At 29.5% G+C, this 27106-nt stretch overlaps 1 protein-coding gene across 1 annotated transcript in view; it reads left to right on the top strand.

Moving 5' to 3' along the window:
* Positions 1-26547, top strand: part of LOC147072882 (ras-specific guanine nucleotide-releasing factor 2-like) — a 66330-nt gene extending 39783 nt beyond the window's left edge. The window contains exons 15-34 of the mRNA XM_085945839.1: positions 434-538; positions 944-1231; positions 2473-2730; positions 4443-4508; positions 5369-5463; positions 5787-5862; positions 6324-6691; positions 9716-9774; positions 10538-10670; positions 11713-11783; positions 13285-13302; positions 16696-16839; positions 18059-18257; positions 19124-19221; positions 19728-19861; positions 21736-21884; positions 23065-23144; positions 23778-23895; positions 24025-24093; positions 26159-26547. Coding sequence (XP_085801965.1) covers positions 434-538; positions 944-1231; positions 2473-2730; positions 4443-4508; positions 5369-5463; positions 5787-5862; positions 6324-6691; positions 9716-9774; positions 10538-10670; positions 11713-11783; positions 13285-13302; positions 16696-16839; positions 18059-18257; positions 19124-19221; positions 19728-19861; positions 21736-21884; positions 23065-23144; positions 23778-23895; positions 24025-24093; positions 26159-26272 — 2642 coding nt within the window. The 3' untranslated portion in view covers positions 26273-26547. The remainder of the gene's footprint in view (positions 1-433; positions 539-943; positions 1232-2472; positions 2731-4442; positions 4509-5368; positions 5464-5786; positions 5863-6323; positions 6692-9715; positions 9775-10537; positions 10671-11712; positions 11784-13284; positions 13303-16695; positions 16840-18058; positions 18258-19123; positions 19222-19727; positions 19862-21735; positions 21885-23064; positions 23145-23777; positions 23896-24024; positions 24094-26158) is intronic.
* Positions 26548-27106: the final 559 nt, after the last annotated feature.

Genomic DNA, 27106 nt, shown 5'->3' with positions numbered 1-27106 from the left:
ATACTTCCTGCTTTAATTTTGTTAGAAATCGGTAAACTTAATAAAAGAGTCAAATAAAATGAGTAGCATATATATTTAATTTGTTTACTAATCCAAAAGGTTTCTTTCGTACTCTCCGAAAGTACTTAATAAAAACATGGAAACTTGGACTGTGTTATTTATATTACAATATTCATTTACCACAATTAGTACATATTGCTGCAACCAAGTTAATTTACATTACAATTTTTAGTAAATCACGTTTAGAGTAATTTAACTTTTATATTTTATCTTTTTATATTTCTTTGAAATATATAAAAGGTCTTAGAGGTGTAAGATTATATTATTTAAAAAAAAAAACTAATATTCCATAATTTGTGAATGAAATGGTACCCTTACAATTTGGAAAAGAAGAGTGTTATAAATTATTCCATAATAATATCTTATTTTACAGATTCTTCTTCCGTTTGTTCATCAACATCTACCGCTGATAATTTCCAAAATAGAGATTTCAAAATTTTATTCGATAGCAAAGGAACCCAAATATCAGTGCATCTTGGTAAGTTACCAATTATAATTAATTTAAATAGCCACTCTATTTGGTAAATTTTTAAACACTTTCTGTAAAAAAAATTTTTTTTTTTATTAATACTATAATAAACCATGATCTTCAATGATATTACAGTAGTAGTAGTGAAATAATCACAGAAATGCAAGGGCTTGATAATATTACATTTATATAATTATATTGTGATCATACCAGGAATTAACTAAGAGCTCCTGGATTAGAATCAGGTGCGTCACATTTTGAACTACGGAGGCCACCATTTCAATAAATGCAAACAATATAAATATATTTGATGTCTACTTAAAACACGACATATTGAAATATACATAAATTTAAATACTTAAGTAAGTGTCATAAATTTAAATATTACATATAACACCAAAAATATCATTTCAGTGGCTGCGAGCGTGCAAGAAAAGGCTGCTTGGACAAGTGATATTGTACAATGTATGGAAAATGCACAATGGACCGAAGCTGGAGTGGGCGGTGGGGGTGGAGGAGTGGGAGTCGGAGGCGGAAGCTCATGCGAAGGTGGAGGGTTATCAGTCGCAGGGGCCGGCGCAAGGGCTGATCCGAGACTCTTTACTGATGACGTCGATATCCGGTTTTCGAGGGCACTCAATTCTTGCAAGGTGCCGCAGATCAGATACGCGACACCTAGTAGACTGCTCGAGAGATTGACAGGTAAACAAATTAAAGTCAACATCTATATCTATACTTTTAATAAAATTGGAGTGTTCCTGTAAAAAATCCCGGAGTTTTTGGATGTTACTGTATTAAAGGTTCTTTATAGTTACTTAGTTTTGAAGTAAGATTAAAAGAGGGTCTATTGTCTGGGTCCCATATCAGTTAAAGTATGGTTTTATGATGGAAAAGATTCCGAAAAAATCAGACTTCTTTACTTTTGACTGTATGGAACATTTTTTTACAAATCGGAAGCATCAGATCTAATCTACTATTGGTATTTATAATTGAGAGAGCAATAATTTTCTACGATCTACGCTTCAGATATTGATATATTTTACTCACGTGAGGATGATTGTAGGTTGACGTTCTTTAATGAGCTTTTAAGATGTGGTATACTTAGTTCATTTGGTGTGCTTTCTTATCTTTTTTCAATATTAAGTCGTAAACGTTTTGAATTTTATAATTTGTCAGGTTAATTGTGTAAAATAAAATTTAATTTGAATTAGTTCTCAAGAAGAGATATCTTGACCAAAACCTCTGTCTATGGGACATATTTTTGAATTCGATGAATCTGTTAAAAATGTAAACGTTATACTACTAGACAATTCAGTAAAATTGCCACTATGTAAACAATGTCGCTTAATGCATAGATTTACTAGCACCAATAGTGTGTATAAACTATCGCGATAATAACTGTTTACACGTAAAAGTGCTGACTGTTTCGTCAATCTCATTCTTTAAGCGTAAACGATACGCGATGTTGTCATTTTATGGTAGTATTTGATAAATAAGTAAACGTCAAAAATGTTCTGCCTGGTGTGGTTTCTATTATTACCGGCAGGTTTGCCACTATTGTTATACTGCGCATACGCATCCGCCATACAAGTTCCAATTATTGCGTGAAAATTCAAAAGCTGCTGAATTTTTTCTATCGATGCATGCAACCTAGCAACGTGCACGATAATACGTACTGTCAGCAGTAAATCTATGCACGTGTAACAATATTTATGCTTCGGTAGTTCAATCAAAATACAGTATCTAAAATCAACATATTAATCGAAATATAAAAACATAGACCAAAATTTTACTATTATAATTTTACGTATTTTATATCGAATTGATTGTCTACAATATGCTGCCGCACTAAGAATAAACACAAATATACAATAATATAATATATGACTTTTTGTAGCATATCAAACTTATATTAACGTATTTTTTTCTTTTTATTTATTCAGATCTTCGATTCCTGTCCGTAGATTTTTTAAACACATTCCTTCTGACATATCGCGTATTCACCGATGGAGAAACTGTACTTGAAGCTCTTCGAAGAGTGTTTTATGCGGAGACAGATCCTGGCGCAGCAGCTACAGCTGGTGTTGACGTCACCGGGGCAGGAGCTGTTGGTAATCCAGCATGCGAAGTTAGAGCACCTTCTCCTCCTGGTAATCAATCATCAGCTAGTAGGAAGGCCAGTGCCGCCAGTTCTGTTTCTGGTAAGTTATTTTGAACCCTATAAAAATATTAACATTTTTCAGTCGTAAATAAACGGTATATGGATACCAATATAGCGTGGAGGGTGGAGGTAGGCTGTTAAGATCCGCCATAAATAGTGCACACTAAACTTTATCAGATATACGTATTTGTTTTAATTGAAATAAGTCTCGAATTTACAGATGGTGTTGGTTAGTTTTTAAAATTCAATTAAACCCTGCGAAAACTAAGCCATAATAGATAATAGTCAAAAAATACTCGTATATTTATAAAATATCTAAAATGGTGTAATTAAAATATACATAACTTGAATATTTTATGGATAGATTTATATTTTGTATCTATTATGGGTTGGTTTAGGCAGGGTTTTATAAATTTAACCGTGAAACATGAAAAATGAACCAATAATATGTTTAATATGAATTCTTAATCCAAAGAAAACAAATGAATGAAAAAGTGTGCACAATTTTGTCGTATTGCCCAAAGTGTACCAAAACCTGTTTAGGCGGGGCTTAATTGATTTTCAAAAAATAACCAACATTTTCTCTAAATTATAGTCTTAGTTCAATAAAAACAAATACGTATGATAAACAAAGTTTAATGTGCACTATTTATGGCGGATCTTAACAGCCTACCTCCACCGTTCGCCACCGATATATACATTTAACATAAATAAAACCGTAGTCACAATCACAAACTTAAATTATGTTATCAACGAACAGATGTCACTAGAGAAGCAACGATAGAGCGCACATTATGTACAGCAATGCGTTTTTATCAGCAGGAGCCCCACACGAAAGTTATACAAAATGGATCTCAACAACATGCTCAGCAATTTAGATTTCTCCGCAGTCGCATGAATTAGCAGTCTCCGTCTCCATATATGCATGTTACATGAATATTGACCAATCTTTACAGAGTATGCGGTTTAGGCCTATATTATGTATTTGTAACTTGGACTCATGAGGTATCCAAATTAAAATATTATATAGCAGATAATAGTATCTACAAGTTGAACTCTATATATACCTGATAATAGCTGATAATGGTTACAATACGTTTTTAGAATAGTTGGATAGATAACTCTACAAAAGTTAGTATTCTGCGTTTTGGAAGTATTTAATAAATAACATTCTTAATTTGAAAACAGTTCCGACAAAAATATATAATCACTAGAAAAATCTATGTGAAAAAAATAGTCATACAGTAACGCAATTCAGTGAAAATTGTAAATGGTACCAGTTAATTTCATCGAAAATAGATAGGGCACACATAGTTTAGTTGGTAGCATATGATTGCGAATCCTATGAATTCTAGTTACGTATTTTTTTCAAAAAGTTTTCTTTTACTGGTTATAAAATATTTCACTTAGGTGTTTACAAATAATGTATGTTCAATATTCATAAATCTTGTGAATAATTATTCTTTGAATAAAATAATAGTTTTTTTTTTAAATAACATTCTCTTTAACAAAAGTGTAAGTGGAAATTTTGTATCACTGACGTACAAGTACGCTTATATACTTATTAAATATTATATTTACATGGACAGAAATCATACGTTTAGTATATCATACGGGACAATGCTACGTGTGACTTGTGATGAATAAACGGTCTCTTAATAACTATTTAGATAATAACCTGTTAAATATAATATTTAGATTAACTCGTAGAAAAAATATTAAATAAATTAAAAATATTCTTATTACTTTAAGGTTATGGTTCTGAGCAAAGCGACCGTGACTACCAATCAAGAAACTGGAGATGTAGTCTAAAAAAATGTAAGTGTAAGTGATGATATAATCATAACTAAATCAATAATCACACCCACAGGTATGTTGAATAAGCCAACTAAGTATACAATTTAAAGGGGATTGCGTTCAGGTTGTCAAAAAAATGGGTGATGATTTATACTTTTTCAGATAACGTTAGCTGTATAGGTAGCAATGTTTAGTAATGGGGTGAGATTAATAAAATGTGGGAACAAATCATATTATACTTTTCAGCAGGAACTAGACAAAATATACTAATATGGATGAGTATCATTATCCCATTTGAACAATTATTGGTCTAAACTGGCGTCTGGTGGTCTTATAACAAGAAATTAACTGCGACGCAGACAATATTAACATTATGTTTTATGTAGTGTTATAAAAACATATTTTAGCAGATCTCACTATTCTAAGAAAGCAGGCTATAATATTTCAGCGCGCGCTGAGAACAGAAATAATAGTCAGGTACTCATTCTTCGCCAGGCGGACGGTGTAATTTTAATTCTTTAGTTTATGTAATAATTATTATAATCTGTACACTGTCTGTCTTTATCTGTAAAATATAAGCCATTCTCTGCATCAAAACCGTCCTGCCTTAATAAATAAATTACATAATATACTATGAAGTATGTATAAAAACAATACGTGTATTATTGTCGTGTTTTGTCGTTCTTTTAGTTTTAGTAATAAATATTATTGACATTGATTATTCGAATCATTTATTATAAAAAAATATACTTTATAACAATAACTTATATAAACTGTGCAATTAAAATTCTAGCTAATAAGGTGAGGAAATGATAATTCAAGAAATCACACAGAAAAATATGATACCAGTATTAAATACGATTTTATTTTGATTTTTTTAGTCGACGAAGAATTACGAGACCAGAGGCTTTCTCCTGGACCTCCAACAGCCCCTCGTTCTAGAAGACCCTCAAACGCGCTGAAGGTTTGTATAGTGGTGTGTTATTTTCTATTCTTTTGAAAATATTATTAGTGGATAATTTTATACATATAATATATTATATTCTTTTTAACACTACAACAGGCCCTGAAGACAATGACAGTAGTAGTACAATAGCAAACACCCAGACTTTGAGAAAATTACTTAAATATTGTGACCTCACCGAGAAACTAACTTGGCCCCCCGGATGAAAGGCCAGCGCCTTACGTACTGGACTACGAGAGCCACATATACTGTCTATCATAAAATTACCTTTATATTATTAATTAAAATTACATCACTTAATGTTATATGCGTTTTAATTTTAATTTTGTTTACAGCCTTCTGAAGAAGATAGTTCCCATTTAACAATTCCTAAAATAATGGCATCATCTTCAAGTTCAGAAACAATTACAGGTAATAAAGAAATACTTAATATATAGTTTAATTTTATACTCTCAAAATGCAAAAAAAAAAACATCTCTTAAATGTTATGTTACTGTAAAGTCACCTCTATGATTGAAAATATTTCAGTTAATTTGCATTTCATCATCTTCATATTATTTTGGCTGTTTCTAGAATCATCAATATCATTCCTAGTTAAAATGTTATTTTTTTTTCAAAATAGGTGGCATTATCCACTAAATACATATAATTATTGATAGATATCCGTCAGATTTAAGTTTGGTTTATGACTAGCCTGCTAGATTGTAAATAGATACTTATATATATTATGATCATAATTAATTAAGTAGCTTTCGTAAGGATATGCCACCTTTAGATAACTGGTCCAAGTATTCTTCGGAGAATTTTATTTTCAATTACTGTAGAGAAATACTCCACCCGTTTCTTGAACTTAATCTGAGATCAAATTTCAGGACCATCCCCACCTTCACCCAGCAACCTTAGTTCTGTTACATTAGTAGGAAGTCCAGCAGATCCCGAAAAACATCAAACAAAGCTACACAAAGAACAACCACAAGCTCCACATTTCATTCCCCGCCGCCGCAGTTCTCAAAGATCGGACATGTCTGATGCTGATGTCTGTGGAAAGGAAGACGGGGATATCTGCGAACGAGAAAGGCAAAGGGAAAGAGAACAAAAAGAATTGGAAAGAGACAGGGAGAATGAACGAGAACGGGAGCGGGAAAGAGAAAGAGAGAGACAACAAGAAGCTTCCTCAAAACCCAGATTATTGATGAAGAGGGAACCAGATTTGTTACCGACGTCACCACAACATTTTTCAGTGAGTTTTACCAAAAGATTTTATAATCTTCCTAAAAAATATTTGTCATTTGAAGCAGATTTGGGAGTAAGTCGATTAGTTGGGGCCCATATCAATTGAAGTACGGCCTTATGTTCAAGAGATTTTATAAAAAAAATATATTTTAAAACTTCTGTAGTTCTAGGAACTTTAATTGGTATCCATAGTCATCATACCCCACAATATACTACATTTTCAGATTTTGAATGTGTGAGTGTCCTACAAAAATAAAACACACATTATAGGTCTGCAATAGTGTGTGTTACATCTTTCAAATACACCAGCATTGAATGAGCGTCAGTGCATAAACCAAGAGCAGTTGTCAGAACGAAGTACAATTTTAGAATTACGTATTCTTGACACGTGTTTAAGTTTATCCCCTATTCTTCCACACTCGAGATCGGTTGCCTGTTACTCCACATCCGTTATGTATTTCAATTCCCATTAATATTGTGTTCTCTGTATAGAATATAATACTATTATCAATAGTCAATATTCATATTATGGTTATTAGACAAATGATATCATAATTTTTGGAGATAAGTTGACTGTGTAAGCACTTTTTGGTGAGAGCACCAAACACATCTTAACAAAATGCCAGCCATGGTTTCTAAATTGCCCCCATGTTTTTTTTTTTTTTTTTTAATATTTTATGAAAGAAGGGGAACATGCTCGTCGAAGGTCAAAATTGAGTTTTTATTGTATTTTCAAACCATGATCCTGGACACTCCTTAAAGGTTGTAGATAATCTATTTATATAATTTTGAAGCCTTATTATCTTTTATAGTTATTTTAAACATTTGATGACTGCATAAAGTATTTTTGTTACATAAAATAGTATTCTTTTAAACCTCTCGCTCTAATGTTTTAGAATATAGTCATATTTCGGTACATAACTGTGCAGTGGTGTTAAGATTTTTTGCGTTTATTAATTTTTAAACGCATTTATGAAACCATTAGTATAATTTATTACGAGATAATTTTTGTAAAATATTCACGATAAAAAATTATTTTGATAATCTCTGTGATCCCAAATTTGACAAGAATTAGGCATTTTATTATTCAAAAAATCGGCAAAATTAACACATTTGAAGATAATTTGAAAGATATTTATAATAAGCTATGTCTTTGACCATTCAAGTGTGATAAACATCTTATGAATAATGATTGCTATATAATAATTATTGACCTAAGAATAAGGTAGTGTTTTTTTGAAATACGCCATTTTTTTGTCATTTTCTAGTAGTTAAGCTACAACATACGGCCGTAGCCATAAATTGACAAACTATAATTAAAGTAGGAAGTAAAATTATGTTAACGCGCGTGTTTGAACATGTACCTAGCCAAATTTATTTTTATTTTTTTTTAAACGGTACATGTTCAAACACGCGCGTCAATATCATTTTACTCCTTACTTCAATTATAGTTTGTCAATTTATGGCTACGGCCGTATGTTGTAGCTTAACTACTAGGGAATGACAAAAGAAATGGCGTATTTTAAAAAAACACTACCTTATTCTTAGGTCAATAATTATTATAAAGTAATCATTATTTATAAGATGTTTATCACACTTGAATTGTCAAGGACATAGCTTATAATAAATATCTTTAGAATCATCTTCAAATGTGTTGATCTTGCCGATTTTTTGAATAATAAAATGTCTAATTCTTGTCAAATTTTGGATCACAGAGATTATCAATATAATTTTTTATCGTGAATATTTTACAAAAATTATTTCGTAATAAATTATACTCATGGTTTCATAAATGCGTTTAAAAATTAATAAACGTAAAAAATTTTAACACCACTGCACAGTTATGTACCGAAATATGACTTTATTCTAAAACATTAGAGCGAGAGGTTTAAAAGAATACTATTTTATGTAACAAAAATACTTTATGCAGTAATCAAATGTTTAAAATAACTATTAAAGATAATATGGCTTCAAAATTATATAAATAGATTATCTACAACCTTTAAGGAGTGTCCAGGATCATGGTTTGAAAATACAGTAAAAACTCAATTTTGACCTACGACGAGCACGTTGGCCGTTAAGTGTCAAATTATATTTTTGGACTGTATCGTAGTGAACGTGTTTATTTTTATGGCGCACGTTCTTTGGCAGTTGAATTTGTTGATGGAGTCTCACTTGTAGTGACATCAATTGGCGAAAATAATAAATAAAAGCTCGAACGGTAATGCAGTTTACTGCATTTTTATTTGTTTTAAAAACAAATGAGTCATGCTTTCACTTTTTATTATTTTAGTTTTGAAACAAATGAATCACTTTTTCACGTGTTCCTTTTGATTCCATCGTTAAACATGAATAATTAAAAATTGTTCTGTGTTTTCACCATTCGCGAATATTTTTCTACACAATAAAAGTTTTAATTAGTTGTAACTGAAGAACACTATATACATTACGTACGGTTTGTCCCTGCAATAAAATGTGGGAGCACAGAACCCTCTGGGTAAGCCATTTTAAAACAATCCAGTAAAGGAATAGATAACTGCAGTATTGCCATCTAGCGTATATTTAGAAGAAGCATCTCAACATATCTGTGAGAGTATTCTGCTAGGGCTATAAAGAGTAAAATTCGTGCGTTTTTGTTAAAATTTCTTCAATATTTCGTGTCATTTTATCAAAGGTAATTTTAAAAGATAAATAAAAACGAAAGATTTTATTTACAGGGTTAAGCATATTAGTCTACATAATATTCTCCATCTGTTATGATACATTTTTAAATTAACAACGATTTAAAAAATGGTTTCCATGTGCCTAAAACTTTATGACTTACGAGTGTTATTATAATGATTTTTAAAAGTTTTACTCGCTTATGTAAAGTTTATTGGGATTTATAGTAGTTTTATGTGAATACTGAAGTAGTTTTGTTGACGTTATTATTTTTTCGAAACCTTTTTATTTTGTAACATTGAAATACATAATTTACAATTTACTAATAATATATAGGTATCTAAAATTTATAAGTATATTGTATTTTTAGATGGATAATAGTAGCCGCAGATCATCAAATGAACAATCAACACCACGGCGAGCATCGAGGTAAACACGTAAATTATTTTTTATATAATATTCAGGTAATTGTGCCGCAGAGGTGGACACGAGCTTTTATATTTTTTTTTACGAAAACAGTTTATTCCATGCAGACAATTATAATAAATACCCTTTTCTGTCGGCGCATCGGCTTTTCGGTCCAATAATCGTTAATTGAAAATTTGAAATTTTTATACATTTTGAAACACCATTACCACAAACTAAGATTATATGAGGTAATATTAGGTTGGATTAGGTTAGATTAGGTTAGGTTAGGTTAAGCTAGGTTTGGTTTGGTCTAAAAATAAAGTTGTAAAATCTCATGTCCACCTCTGCGGCACATTTACCAATATTTTCTATGTAAACTTTCACTTTTAATCATTTTGGCTTATATTTGTATTCATATTTTTTTATTTATTTAAAATAAATTTGTAAGTGTCCAACTAGTGTAACATAATACCGTCATGATAGACTAGACAAGTATTGGTAGTGATCGGAATCAAACCAAATCCGTTAAAAGGCAGTCGTGCATACTGCCAATTACGCTATTCCGGCCATCGCGTATTTGATAGTTTGTATCAATAACAAAATTATTCTAGATTTTATTAACTATCAATTAAGTATTTTTTCCATTAAAATTCACTAATGATATTAAAATACTATATTATAATATGGAATTTACCTACTATATAGCTGATACTTGCTGAACAAAATAAAAAGTAACTTTTGCCTATTGTCAAAATACGACTATTTTATACTTTTATACTTTTAGTGAGAGACGGGGTGAGGAGAGATCCTCTTTAAGTGGCGTAAGTAGTTGGTGGAGCTCTGAAAGAAGAGCGTCAGCTGATCGTAGAGCATCTGCAGCATCACATCGATCATCATTGTCCCAGCACCTTCTTCAGGTATTATATAATATTATATGATTTCTCAATGACACGTTTACAAAACTAAGTGCCAGTAAGACGACCAAACGTAACCACACTAATTATCTGCATTATATTGTATACACATTGTCGTAGGGTAACCTCATTCAAATGTAGAATCCACAATATGTGGTTGCTTGCGGTCATCCCTTAAGATAGGTAGTGCCAACATAATATAATATGCCGTACTGTTATTCACTGTAATACTGTTAAATGGTCTTTTTCTAAAGACAATGTATTGTCAAATTCGATAATAAGTACTTAATTTACTTTATTAATAAGTAATAATTGTGACTGGTAAATTCACGACTAGGGAATATTAGAAGAAATGGCATGTGCACGTCATGTTCAAAATTGAAAAATTGAATTGTTCCAATCAATATAGGTAACCTTGTAGTAGATTTTTGGGTTTCCACTAAGTGTCCTTCTTCCTTCTTTTCGTGACGTTTCGGGCTCATTGCTGAGGCTTTTATCAAGAGATGATATGTTTTTAAAAAGATATGTTTCAAAAAATATATCATCTCTTGATAATGGCCTCTGCAACGAGCCCAAAACGTCGAGAAAAGAAGGAAGAAAGACATACGGTGGAATCCCAAAAATCTACTATGATGAAAAACAACCGTGAAAGCCTTAAACATTATAAAGGTAACCTTATTTATATATTTCTAAAATACGAGTACCTAAAAAATCAAGGTTTTTTTGACGATGCCTTTCGATATAGAAATATTTTTAACAATAATATTATCGAATTACCCTTTCTGGGATTAATATTAGCATTTTAATTGTCTACGAGAATGTTTGATTGAATAAATAACTACATTATATTATTATATATTAATACAATTTATTGACCATCATTAAGTTAAATAATAAAATCACATCACAAAGTGAAAAGGAGAAATGAAATAAGTTTATAATTTAAATTCTAATGGATTTACATTCAAATTTCATCAAGTACCCTCCCCTCGGTCAATAGTATTAATATTATAATTGAATTTACATTTTCTTTTTTTAATTTCAGACATGTCGCCGTGAAGCCAGCCAACCACGAGCTGGTGTTGTCATTACATCTTTTAGGCAATCACATAGAAGGTAATTCAAGATTTTTTTTTTTTATTTGTGATCGTTTTCATGAAATACCATATAATTTGATAAAATCATAAAATAATATTCATATAGCTTTGGGTGTTATGATTATCAATAATATGTACCTATATTATATGAAGCTATAAGAATCAAAGGCAACAGAGTCTTTATGCTCCAACAAACTTTCGCAGTAATAAGTATGCATTAACTTCCGAATTATTATTTTTTTAATACTAGTTAATTGTAAAGGAATTATTAATTATATTATCAAATTCTCTTACTCACTGACTCACTGTGTGATGTTATTCATTCACATTGTTTAATACAATTATATTATGATAAACCAGTAAACAATCAATGTTCCTTGACTTTGTGGCAATTTTAATCGACCTTTTTTTTAAATAGCTTTTTATCTTGCTAATGCAATTTTGCTCCACAAAATATGAATCATATTAAAAATAAGATATATTATTATTATCTGATACAATCGAAAAACAGTTCGTGGTTTTTGACACTGTTGAATTTACTTCTAATAGCTGTAGGTATTATTTAAATATAATTTAAAATATTGTCTTTCATAAATTAGGTATCTATCTTTTTATATCCATCGTGTTATTTATTAATTAAGACAAAATTCTAAACCCAACCAAAAAATCAAGACAATTAGGTACCTAATAAATTTTTTTTTTTTTTTTATGACCATGTCCGATCCTGATAGGATCATATGGGCCTCCACAGAGTGGAGGTTTGTATTGACAGATTTTGTTTTTTACGAGAAATGGATGTCAGCCACTTGCTCAACCTATTAGGTCCATACCCTGACACACACAAATTGAAAAACAATATGTGTACTTGCCAGACCCAGGATTCGAACCTGGGACCCACGGCTTTATAGTCCAACGCTTATGCCGCGCGGCCACCGTGGGCGTAATAAATAGTTTATAATATATTCGACTAATTTTTATAAATTTAAATTTATAATATACATGCTATTTTTATATAAATTATAAACAACATTAAAGCGTTGAATATAATAATCGTCACCCTAATGTTTTTTTTTTTATTCAAGTGTTGTGATTTTCACATATCATTTTTGATTTAATCAAGTTTAAAGAATGGATCCAAATATATGAAATATTTGTATATGTATACGTATAGCGCAGTAATAAAGACATGCATCAATTGATAAAATATAGCAATATTTATAATGAAATGAGATCAAAATCATTTTCATTTCCAAACGCGGTGACAATATATTATATTTTGAAAAAGAATACGACAATCTCAAAAATAGGCACAAGTTGTACTTTTGATGTTATACTATTTAATATACATATTATATTTATTATCTGACATTTATTTTAGGATTATATAGAGGGATTTTATGCATATATTATATTATAATATTATATGTTAAGGCGTTTATTATACATTATAATATTGGAAAAGTTGCAAAGCTTTGAACACATTGTATGGGTGTTTATATCTTTGTTGCTTTGCTTGACAGTTTTGCAGATGATCCTTGGTAAGTCAGTTTCCGAACAAGTAGACTTGTTTGATTGGGAACACTATTCATAACAAATATTAATTGTACATTTTTTTCTCATTTTAATGTTTACAATGCTATCGTAATATTATGTAAATATGGCAAAAAACCCCGCCTTATATTATGCCCCCTCTTAGAATAGCGGCATGTTAGATAAAAGTGATTTGCATTATGTATTAAATTTTTAATCCTATAGTTCAATTGTTATTAAAAAATAAAACATAAAATATTAATCTAATATATAAAAAAAATTATCCCTTTTTAGCTTAATAAAATTCATATTAAGAACTAGTATTATTTAATAGTTATGTGAAATATATTTTATTCTCAAATTGATATATTGAAGATAATTATTATTTCAAATTAACAAATTACCTATAAAGACTTTTATATAGTCTTTTTTAGTGGGCTAATAAAAATGTCACTATTGAGTAGGTATCTACTTTATTTTATATAAAATTCTTAGATTGAATTGGTCAATCTACGTAAAATCTGAGTTTTAGAAAAATAAATTAATTATATATTCATAAAAAACCTACTGCCTTTTTAAAATAAATGATATTAACTCAACCCCATATTTAATATTTGAGGGAGAGTTTGATTTTAAGGTTAGGTCTGTATAAGAATTAATAATAGTACATAATTGAGTTTTCAAATAATATTACTAATACAAGAACAAAGTTTATAATTTTTTTTGCGTAATATCATTCTTTTTGATAAGGACTATTGCTAAAGAATATGAACTCATAACCTTTTTAACTATCGACAAGAATATGAATAAAGATTTATTTTATTTTATAGGGACATCATTAATTATAGTCAATGTAATTCATACCATAAAATTTTATTTACATCATAAAATTTTCATATTTTATTTATTGCCACTAAAACGTGACAAAAACTAAAATTAAAGAAACATAATGATATATTAAAAATCGCCAAAAAAAATCATTCATTTCATTTATATTTCAGGTATATTTAAATACTGCGGTGAATATTTCATGGTCCTATATTACGAAGATAATATTTATTGTTGTCTGTCTTGAATCTCTATGTTTAAATATCCGTTAAGCTAAAATAACCATAAGTGTGCACTAAATAACTAAGTAACCCCTTTTTAGCCTTTTAATGCTAGGATACCCGAGCACGATTACCTTTCACGCAATTATCCGCTAAATATGTAGATGCATTTGCTTAGTGCCTATACAAAATTTCCACTTCTAACTTTTATAATGTGTATAGAATAATCGATTTATCAAACGATGTTAGATTTTTTTTTCAAAATTTTTAACTTTTTCCATGTAGAATTTTGTAAAATTTCCATAGATGATTACATCCAACTAGAACTATATTTACTCTACTATAATAAAAAAACATATTGATTACCTACTATATATAAAAATAATAAAATCCAAAATGCTTTAAATAACGCTTACACTTTACTTAATTACTTTGTATTTTTTTTTTTAAATAATAGCACTTTCAAATGCTTGCATAAAAACGGGCTTATTCAAACATTTTTTTTCTATTTATAATAATGCAATTTTCCGATATATTTCACAACATTTAAATATCGCTTTCATCACTCAAATTGGCTGTGTACTATATCCTTAATAACGTTGCAAAAATAATCAATTATTATTCTGAAATTATTTAAAACTTTCACATAAAAAGCTATTAGTATCATAAGAAAGTTGCTGCTGCCAACTACTGGATACTTTTATTGAAAAAATCGTAGTATATTCATTTAACTAGAGGTTATTTAACATTTAAATTTTTAAAGATTGTTAATAATTATTAATATTCTATTTGTAGATGTTTGAATATATTGTTAATTTTAAAAGCCTTTGTGGAAAACAACTTGGGAATAAAAATTGTTCTTAATAATATTAAATATATGGGGTCCCGAAAAAACCGCTTGGACATTGCCGCTCAGACATTGAGACAAAATTTTAGATAGACAAATAAAAAAACCATACAAATAAAGATATATAATAATTACAAGATAAAAATAACTTTTTAAATAAAATTTTGTTGAATCATTATCCTCCATATATTCAAACTTGTACTTGATATGAAGTAAACAAAAAACAAACAAACAAAAAACAAATATAGAATACTGAAAAGTCATTTTGATTTCCATAGTAACGCACGTATACATTAATAATTTAGTTGCTAGGATCACCCCCTTAGCAACCAATAATAGTCTTTTACTTTTTACGTATTTTTCTGAAATAACTTTCTATACAAAATAGAATTAACTGAAAATGAATTCAATTCTGCTTAAAGATGGCTAAAAGTATTAAAAGAATGTATTGGTATCGTGTTCTGATTTATTCTTAAAGTTTAAAATGTCTAGCTAGTCGGGAAGTTAGTTAAAAATCGATTGCAAGATTTGTACTGGACAAACAACCACCGGACAAACAAGAATACGAGCTAATAAAAACGTTGAAAAAATGAAGATAGTAGATATTCCAGGTATTCTATTAGGGAATTCAGGTATAAGCTATGCAGCTGTCTCGAATTTAACACGTATTATCGGCATTTTTTTTTTACTAAGTGTTAAAAACTGATAATTTTAAGTTGTTACTCTGATTATCTCTTACACTGATTATTGTAAGTATGTAAATTTCTATCGATACACTATTCTAAAAATCAAAAAAGCACTTTATATATTTTTCGTATTTTTTGCGGGCGGATTTGTCTAGGCGGATTTGTCCGTGCGGTTTCGACGAGTACTGATATGGGCGCATTTGGTTTGGCGGCAATGTATGGGCGGCAATGTCCATGCGGCTTTGTTGGGATGCCGGGATATATACATAGTATTAAGAAACGCCCACTATCCAATACCAGGAAGATTTTTTTTCACATAAATAATGTTATATTATTTTTAAAAGACGTGCTATCCACCCACATTTATAAATTCTTTGCAGGTTGACACTGCATAGTAAATACTCCAAAAAGTCTTAAAAAAAGTCTTAATTATAGTCAAATACCATTAGGAACCTATATAATATTCGGCACAGTTACTATTTAGTTTTTTAAGTTACAGATATACATATAGTATTATTTTTTAAATGAAATTCTCCTCACCATACAAGAAATCAAAAACTTTTGAAATATACTAACATAATATTTACATATGATAATTTGATAAAGTGAATTTTAAATAACATAAAATCGTTTAAAAACCATTTTCAATACTTAAACATAGGATAATATTATTCAAATACTCATTTCTGTACACACGTCATATTGATTATTTATTGCTTTGGCAAAATCATCACAATTAATAATTCATGTAGCCTTTAAATATTAAACAATTTAGCTGTTTCATTTGCTAATGGTTTTTATTAATTTGCCAAATTCTAGGAGTAGTACGTCGACAGCAGCTGCAGCTTTTGCCATAGCAACTTCAGCATCAAGCAATCCTCGAGATACCAAGCATTCACCAGCAGCACCAAGAGACTCTGTCACATCAACAGCGGCCACTATGCGAGTGCTCAATGTTTTAAGGTTTGAAGACTAACAAATTAACATCAATCAATAAAAGTAAAACAAAATGTATAGTTCTTACTACTTACCTACTCATAAGAAATAAGAAATAATCATGTAGTATTGAACCCCACTCGGTTCAAGATTTTAAAATCTATTTTCAGGAGTTTCTATATTATGCACATGTCATGAGTAATGCTACAAACTTATGTTATTGCAATATCTCATGTGAATGCATTTGTTATAAAATGAATAGTTTAACCTCACTATTTTAAATAATACGGCTGGAAAAATGTTTGATTAGAAAAAAAATATTATGTCAAAAACATATTATAGTTCACAGCTATTGTGCTTTGTTTTTATAAGCAGACGAAACTTATAATTACTGTTAAATTATGTAAATCATGTCATACATAATAATTTTTTGTGTTAGCGTCTCTTGTGGTGTAGTGCGTGAGTCACAGGCCTTCCATCCGGGAGCTTTGGGTTAAATTCCCAGTGAAGACACAATATATTTATGTAATTTTTTCAAAGCCTGGGTGTTTGTGATTGTTCAAAATTACTAACAACCACCTTGTACGAAAAAACAAGGACATTGTTAATAATAATTAAGAAATATAATATATATTGTTACGTGTTACCTTTTGTTCATTAATAAAGGTACATTCAAAATTCAAAATCAATTGAATACGTGTATTAATTAAGGCGCTAAGTACTAAAAACATAAAAACTGACATTTTTATAGAAAAATGTTCTAAATACCAACGCCAATAACTTCAACTATAGTCTAAGTGCCTCAAGCAAGTCAAAAAAATACAGCAGAATAATTAAACCTGTCGACGTTGTAAGTCCGTTGGCTTGTTTTATTTATAATGGTGTAAGTAGCACTGCAGTGGTCAACGGCATTCAATATAAAATAGCTGACGATGGTGTGTTGATACTTGCGAGTTCTTAATACCTAAAATTATAGAAGCTGCCGTGATTGCTTCACACTGTAAAACTACATTTTTCAAAAGTCTGCTTCATTAAATTTTACTGCAATGACTCGGTATTTTGTAACTACAGGCAATACTATTTTTTGGTACTTAGAGCCTTATTTAATACATGTATTCAATTTATTAACTTATTTACCTAAATATTAATGTAGAAAATATTTTTTTTTAATCAAAAGCTTTAAGGAAATTTTATTTATCTTATAATCACTTAATAAGGCAATATAACATTTTTTTTCAAATTTCAGACACTGGGTATCAAAACATTCAGCTGACTTTTGGGCGGAGGGACGCCTTCGTTGCGAAGCTGCTGGTTTTCTTGAGGACATAGTCTGCAGTCCAAATCTTCTCCCCGCAGAGCATAGAGCTGCAGCTCATCTGCTAAGGCTACTAGCAAGAGATGAGGAACGTCGTCCAGATTTGAAAGCTCTTCTTTCACCACCAATTGTAAGTTATATACAGGAGTTACTTAACTTGACGACTAATATTTTAAGCCACCCAATGGTGGGCTAGTAATATACTGTATACACCATGTTAAACCCCGAATCTATAAAAATATATAATATGGTAGTCTTTCAACATATAAAATGTGGTCCAGAGTATTCAATAGATTGAATAAACTACTACCATTCGGTATTACAATGTTTATTAGCAATAATGGGTAGTAGCCTTTTTATTATTATAATACTACATTGAGATTTTGTTTTATAAATATATCCGTGAAAACAGAATCATTTATTCTAAAATTAATTATTCATATTATATTGGTACAAAAGTTTAATATTTATGCTATTTTAAAATAATAATACAAATTCCTTTCTGATCACGGGTTAACAATTTTCCGCTAAAAAATTGAACTGACCAAGATTATTATTAAGTTTTCGAATTAAGTATTAAATATTATGTTATATGTTTTAAATGTGTTTTTTAATGTCATTCAACAACTTTTGTCACCACTAGATAGTTACATTTTATTATGTTACGGGCTTATCTTGTTTCTTACACCTTTATTGTACTTATATTGATGTCAATATATTATTATGCCAAGTTAATGAATTATTTTTTAGATGTTTTTATTTAATAATAATATATGTATTATAAAGAAGTATAAACAATAAAAAGCAAGCAGTTTATTCACGGCTTAAAAAACGACTCATATAATATTTTTTTCGTTAAAATAAATTATACCTATTAATATGAGTTTTACGAAGTTACATACTCTTGTAATTTAACACGATTACTATAATACCTATTATAATGAAAAGTTATTTGATCAATAATTTCAGTTTAATTTTGATTTGTTTTATTTTCAGTGTCCTAGTAAAGAGAGTATTGAAACCTTATCAGCATTAGAAATAGCCGAGCAAATGACGTTTTTAGACCACCAAATTTTTGTCTCTATCCGAAGCGAGTAAGTATTATAATTTATTATTATTATAACGTTTTTCTTAGCTCGTATTCTTATTTGTCCGGTGGTTGTTTGTCTGGTACAAATCTTTCAATCGATTTTTAACTAACTTCCCGACTAGCTAGACATTTAAAACATTTAGAATATATCAGAACACGATGCCAATGCATTTTTTAATACTTTTAGTCATCTTTAAGTAGAATTGAATTAATTTTCAGTTAATTCTGTATTGTATGAAAAGTTATCTCGACACTATTATTAGTTGCTAGGGCTCTGGGGTCCTAGCAACTAAATTATTAATATATACGTGCGTTACTATGGAAATAAATATGGCATGTCAAGTACATTTTTTTTTTGATCGTTTAAGCTAAGTCAAGTTTATATGGTTTAACAGAAAATTTAAAAACGTTGTATATAAAAAGTTCTTTTTATCTTGTAATTATGTTATTAAATTCCTGATTTTATTCGATTACACTACTTGTTTAATGTTATTATATCGTATTTTTCAGGGAGTTTCTTGGACAAGCTTGGATGAAAGCCGATAAAGCTGAACGAGCCCCCCATATTCTCGCCATGACAAGACACTTCAATCAACTATCTACTCTAGTTGTTTCCGAAATTTTGCGGAAAACAACTCTTAGCGGTAAAAAATTATAAACATCATCATAAATATTCTCTATTTATTTAAATCTCTGTACATTAAATACTTTTATTTATTCTTATGAGGTAACATTAATTACATTATAATGTTGAATGACATTTGTGACAAATTCAAAAACATTATTGTTAAGAATGTTATTAAAAAGTCCAAATAGGGTTTTATTCTTAGAATTCATTTTTACACTGAGTTTTAATGATCATTTGATGGAGAGGATCTAACATATTGAAAAAAAACTTTCAAAGATGTAAAGTTTTTGTATTTATTAGCAAAAAAGCTACTCTAGTGTACTTATTAAGTTTGCTACAGGTGACTTTGCATTGCAGGTTCATTTTAAGAGAACACTTTGGAGGGCGTATGTTAAAACAATGCGTCTTGGTTAATAATGAAGCAGAAAAAAAATAATACTACACTTCGGCATTATTATTTAGTTAAAAAAGTATATAGCATTTAGATTAATCTTTGTATAGCTACATTGCATTCGAATAAATAATCACATTGAACATGAAATATGGCGGGCATTGCGAAAGTTAGAAAATCTAAACGGCAACGATGTTAATATCTGTAGAGTTTACCAACTTAACCATGCTTCATACGTGTGCTAGATAATTGCAAACGTCATAACAGAAATAATGTAGAAGGCTTCTTCTACTTCAATTTATAGTCAAATTTTTTTGGAGAGGACAATAATATGTAAAATATTTTTTTAAATATGTTATCTGTCAAAAAAAAAACAACAATATAGCAATAACAAAATAGTGTAACATTTCCTGAGCTTTGCAGTTGTCAAGCTTTAAACCAAAGGTCAAAAAACTTCTTTCCAAATTAGAATTTGTGGATTCTCAGTAAATGTTAGAAGTTTCTTAATATCCAGCATAATATTAATAAATACTAGCTTCCTTATTTTTGTAAAAGCTCAAAATACTTAATTAAACAATATAATAATAAAATACGTCTTATTTCGTTAATTGATATTGTTAATAGTCTTTTAATATGTTTTTTCAGTAAGCCAATACAATATTTCTTAATTATACATAGTATGGTTTATCGCAGTGGTGCACAAGCTTTTTGAAAGAATGGCCAATTTATCCATTTTCTTATTTTTCACGGGTCGCAAAGGGTAAAGTTTTGAAAAATAATGATATATTATACTAGATGAGATAAACAGTTTATGTTGTATTTTTAATTTAATAGTTACATAATTTTATCAGCAATTTCAATCACTCTCCACTCCGTATTACGTGCATATTTGCACTATGGAACTTAGTAGTGTTATTTCTGATACTGCATATTGGCAGTAAGCATTTTGATATCGGGTTCAATGTTTGTGGTTGCTATTCTCAGTGCAGCAGTGAGATTATCATTGCTCAAGCGGTATTAGTATTTTTTCTGTTAAGACAAGCGATTTTTTAATATCGATTCACAAACGTCGTGCACTGACAAAATTCCTGGAGAACTAACACTAAAATGCACATTTTGAAAACAATAATCTAAAAATAGACTGCACCTGCACCACAGATGGTGTGAGTCATTGTAAAAAGATGAATTTTGGTCGCAAATCTATACTCGTGAAAATATAATCATATTAAATAATAAAAAAATAGCATTAAGTTTTCTATCAGTGACGCATCAGATTATATTCCGTTGCTACTGCACAATTTGTTCACATATCGAACACAGATTTTTATCACATTCAATGAAAATTTTGGTAATGAAGTACTTGTTATTTTGGGCCGCAACAAATTTCATTTCGGCCCGCATTTGTGCACCACTAGTTTATGGTATTGATGCTTTAAGGCTTTACAATAATACTATTATTTGTTCTTTAAAAAATAATAAATCTTTATTGGCTATTTAAGGGCGAGTGGCGGCGATCGAAAAATGGGCAGCCGTAGCTGACATCTCACGATGCCTTCACAACTTTAATGGAACTCTTCAAGTCTGCGCAGCCTTCACCAATACTTCTGTTTTTAGGCTTAAAAAGACGTGGGAAAAAGTTTGCAAAACGGTAACCAGCATTTTTCATAACATGGTTCATTAACTATTTTACTGCCGTCTTCAATAAATTCCATTCCATCCTGAATTATAACTTTGCGTTATAAGAATTTATTTTCTAAGTGTAATAATGACAGTTTTGTATACATATTATTTAAATTAATATATTTTTATTCATCATCTGTCAGTATTAATGTAATGTTTTGTAGACAAATTTACTAATAGCTAAGACAAATGTCATTATTTACCGATATACTATAAAATATTAAATAAAGCGTGTACTGTAACTTTTATAGCATACTTTAATAATGTAATAATATGAGAATCATTTATATTTAATGACTTAAGTAGATTACATTTTAATTGGTGAGTGTTTTAACATATTCTGTAAATCGGGTTTATGACCGGTATTTAAGTATTGGCATCTTCAGCTACTGTTATAGTGTCAATAATAGGTACTAAAAAAACTTGATTAAAACTATCATCAAATACAATTTCCATCGGGTAAACTTTGTTTAAAATATATCTTTATTCTTATATGTGGGATATTTTAAAACAATAGTATTTAATAATTGTTTTGTCATATCAATACTTAGAAATAGAGACCATCAGTTGTTTATTCTCCCAAGATGCAGAACCAACCTGCCACTGGAAATGCCGATTAGGAGAGCGATAACTTCAACGAAATTTCTTTGGGTGTTGATATATTCCACCTACGTGAGAATAAGTTTAGGTGAACGGTGTTTTATATATTCTTAAAATAGGGTTGGCTTAACTCACCCAGTGTACTTTCTTGTATCTATCTAATTTATCTACTGATCTATCTCTTTTTTTATGTAATACTGTTTTATATTTCTTTGTTTCTGAATGTCATATTGTGAACGTCTTAAACTTATACTTTTTAATGTCCACAATATGTTAAAAAATAAATAAACTGAAATTAAAATTGAAAAATTACTTACGGGAATGAAAATCATACACACCCTAACAGAATATGTTTTCGACTAGGTTGAATGAGACAAGCAATTTTATTGTAGTCGAGATATTGACCGTTTTTTTCAGTGTTTTGACTAATTTTTAAAATTAAATCATTCAAACTAAAGCATAATTGGAATATAAGAATCGACGTAAGTTAGAAATCGTAACAAATATCAATAGCTATTATTTTATTTATAATGATGTTTTTTTTTCAGAGTAAGCAGACGATAGAGAAATTGCAAGCACTGGTCTCCTCTGATGGCAGATTTAGAGCATTCCGAGATGCTTTGCATAGGTATTTGTTCTTCAAATTTAAAATTCAATTGCATTTTTTTATATGACTGGAAATTATTTTCACATTATCAAAAAGTTTACAATCTAAAATATTATTTAAATCAAATTGGGGTTGATGCTAATTATCCAACGTGAAAACTTACGTGTCATTAATAAACACAGAAAGAAACAGCTGTTGTTTCAAATTTGAGCCCTGATGTACACCAAATTATGTGTTAAATAATACTATTCTAATCCTCATATATTATTGTATTATATATGAGGGCTTTACATGTAAAAGCGCCACTGTCAACTTTTTGTGAATTGTCAGTATCAATAAAAAACGATTCACAGGTTTATTTTCATGGAAAACCAAAATACCTTAGGTTTTATTTAGAAAGTGTAGGTATCTCAAATTTACCGTTAATAATAATATAATTCAAATATATGTATCTACTCGATAAGTAAATATTTAAGAAAGTTTTTTTGACAGTGTTAGGTTTGCATGTAATCTTTAAACAGCGGCTTGCAACGCACTACATTGAACAGTGGCGGTTTTGCTCGAAGCTAAATTCAATCTGGCAGTTCATCTTGCCATCAATATTTTAACCCACTCATGACCGGTACATTTTCTTATTATTATAATTACTTACAGATGTGATCCACCGTGCATTCCATATCTTGGACTTTATCTTAGCGACCTATCATTCATTGAAGAAGGTACACCCAATTTCACGCCTGAAGGATTACTGAACTTCTCAAAAATGAGAATGGTAAGTTAATTTAAACCAAACTATTATACACTCCACACAAGTTATACTATACTCTACTTGCTTACAAAGTTAATAAAAAATAAAAGTTAAAATATCACATTTTTTTGTGTATGCTTATTTTTTTTCTAGATTGCTCATGTTATTAGAGAAATTCGACATTTTCAACAAACTCCCTACAAAATTGAACATATACCTAAGGTAAGAATTATTTGTTATTATTTATAATATAATATTATTAGTTTAATTACCATACTAGTATCAAGACTACATATCCTATATTTAGTCATACTTATGTAAATAAGACGTGAGCTTCTGCGTTATGTAGCCAATTTTTGGGCGTATAATTATTATATAAAGCATTAGTGACACAATATGTCAAACGAATACGTACATACCTTAAATAGATGTCGATTGATTAGTACTCATGTTCGATAAAGCAAAATTATAATGAGTACTTGCGTAAAAACAAAAGAATATTAGTAATAAAAATTCAAACAAAATAATGATATTGCATGACGTACAGACCTATAAACTTATCTGAAGAATAGGAGGGGGGGCCATTGTCGAAAACTACCCAATCAAGACTCGTAGTTGGACAAAATCTGACATTCGAATGAAGTTTTCAAAATGGCGTCCTATGGTAGTTCGTAGTTTCATTTTTGGCCATTCTACAGAAAATTTTGTAGATCTGTAGCATTATTTTCAATTCAATAGACAATAAGTATTGTCAAAATTCTACACTATGTATATGATATTGTATGTATTTGATTGATATATAATATGTGTGAGTGTATTTCCCCATAAATTTAAAACATCATGTTCTAATCGATCACATTTAGGTAATGTTTAATATTTTTATAAATTAACAGTGGCATCTGTGAATAAAAACTATATCTAATTTGTCAGCAGACTATTTTCAACTGTAGAGAACAGCAAGTTTTTAAATAACATTTCATTCACAAAAAAATATAAACCATAATTTAGTTTGTTGCTGAAAGGTAACACTATACAATTACGGGTTAATTATTCAAACAAATCAATGACAAAATAATAAACTACATCTTTAAGAATTATGTTAAACACTTATATATAATTATTTAATTTATATTGTGTAGTTTTCATTGATATACTACTGGATGAATCATATGCTTCTTAAAATGACGCCCAATTTTCAGCGACTCGGCCTTTGTTAAAACTTACTGAGTAAGCCCGATCTAGCTTGCATCTTACTCTAACTAATAGTCAGCGCATGACGACTTGCTCTGTCTGTTTTGCGTTGCAGTACCTTTAGGTTCACTATTCCAAGAACGCAAATTTAGTTTTACAGCCAGGGCAATACGGGTGAAATTCGAGAATCCATGTTAACGGTCTTAACGCATTATACCTACAATCGATATTCGTAATATCTTTTGTGGTACATTTTTAAAATGACACTTGTATGGGAACTGCTCATCTAGTAGTATTTCAATGGTAGTTTTGCACATTCATCAATGTATGTCAATTATTATAAAATATGAAAAATTTAAAAAAAAAATGCACCGCTCTAAATTATCAGTGGCAATGTTACCGTGGTATTTATTGTTTAACTCAACTGTCAACTATGCATAGGGTTCATAATTAGTTTGTTTTATAACATAACATCGCCATTTTTTAATTATTCAGAAACCTTTAACATGGTTAAATATTAGTATTAATTACCCTTATATTGTGTGCAATTTAATGTGGGGGTTAGGTTAATGTATAGAGTCAACTATATCGCTGTATATTATGTTCAGACAGGTATCATAAGAATGTGTAGATATCATATCTACGTATCATATCTACATCATATATACGTATCTACTATCATATATATGGGACTTTGTGAATGGAAACACTTGCGAACATTAAATTTACATAGTTTATATTTGTATAACGCAAATGTTACTTTCATTCACATCGATAATTATACGGCAGTAGATAAAGGTTTTTAATGATTAGCTTGGTAGGTATACAATCGTTTTACTTTGAAACTTAAGAATAGACGTATGTCTCGTAAGTATATGAAAATTACGCAGTGAGGTTGGTACGCGAATTGTGTAATTATTGTAAAGTGATCAAATTTATGACGTTTTCGTTCTGATTTTGTCTATGCTCATTTTTAGAGCATAAACATCTCAGTTTTATGGAGTTAAGTAAATCCTCTACAAATTGTAATGTTTGTGATTTGTAAAAAAATGTTATAAATATCATTAATTTTTATCGTACTTTTTGTATATTTTAGGTGTGTGGATATTTACTGGACCCAACCCTCCACCTGGAAGAAGAACGTCAATACCGCTTAAGTCTGGAGTTGGAGCCTCGAGTTACAAGAGTGCCTCTGCCACAAAATATGTGAAAATCGGCAAAATTTGACAGAAGACACAGTCAAAGTTATCGATTAAATTGAAAACAATAATTACTTTAATAATGAAAAGTACAATACAGACACACAATACGTGATTTAAACTTGCTATAGTGTGTAATGAATTCTGATAATTCGTCTAAAGTATTGTGTAAGAAAACGGCCTAAAATGAACGTAGTCTTAACCTCAAAAATTAAATGTAGATATTTCTGCTAAGGGTATTGGTTACAAATTCAAGTCAACCTTCATTTTTCTCTAATTTTATAACGGCCCACATGCTCGTCGTAGGTCAAAATTGAGTTTTTATTGTATTTTCAAACCATTATCCTGGACACTCCTTAAACGTTGTAGATAATCTATTTATATAATTTTGAAGCCTTATTATATGTTATATTTATTTTAAACATTTGATGACTGCATAAAGTATTTTTGTTACATAAAATAGTATTCTTTTAAACCTCTCGCTCTAATGTTTTAGAATATAGTCATATTTCGGTACATGAATGTGCAGTGGTGTTAAGATTTTTTACATTTATTAATTTTTAATCGCATTTATAAAACCATTAGAATAATTTATGACGAGATAATTTTAGTAAAATATTTACGATAAAAAATTATATAGATAATCTCTGTGATCCCAAATTTGACATGAATTAGGCATTTTATTATTCAAAAAATCGGCAAGATTAACACATTTGAAGATGATTTTAAAGATACTTATTATAAGCTATGTTTTGGACCATTCAAGTGTGATAAACATCTTATGAATAATGATTGCTTTATAATAATTATTGACCTAAGAATAAGGTAGTGTTTTTTTGAAATAC

This window comes from Rhyacophila brunnea, unplaced genomic scaffold, assembly GCF_057557595.1.
Source record: "Rhyacophila brunnea isolate RB1 unplaced genomic scaffold, BYU_Rbru_1.0 scaffold_19, whole genome shotgun sequence".
NCBI classification, from domain to species: Eukaryota; Metazoa; Arthropoda; class Insecta; order Trichoptera; family Rhyacophilidae; genus Rhyacophila; species Rhyacophila brunnea.
The sequence above is the reverse complement of the archived record's forward strand: the minus strand, read 5'-3'. Positions and strand labels throughout refer to the sequence as shown.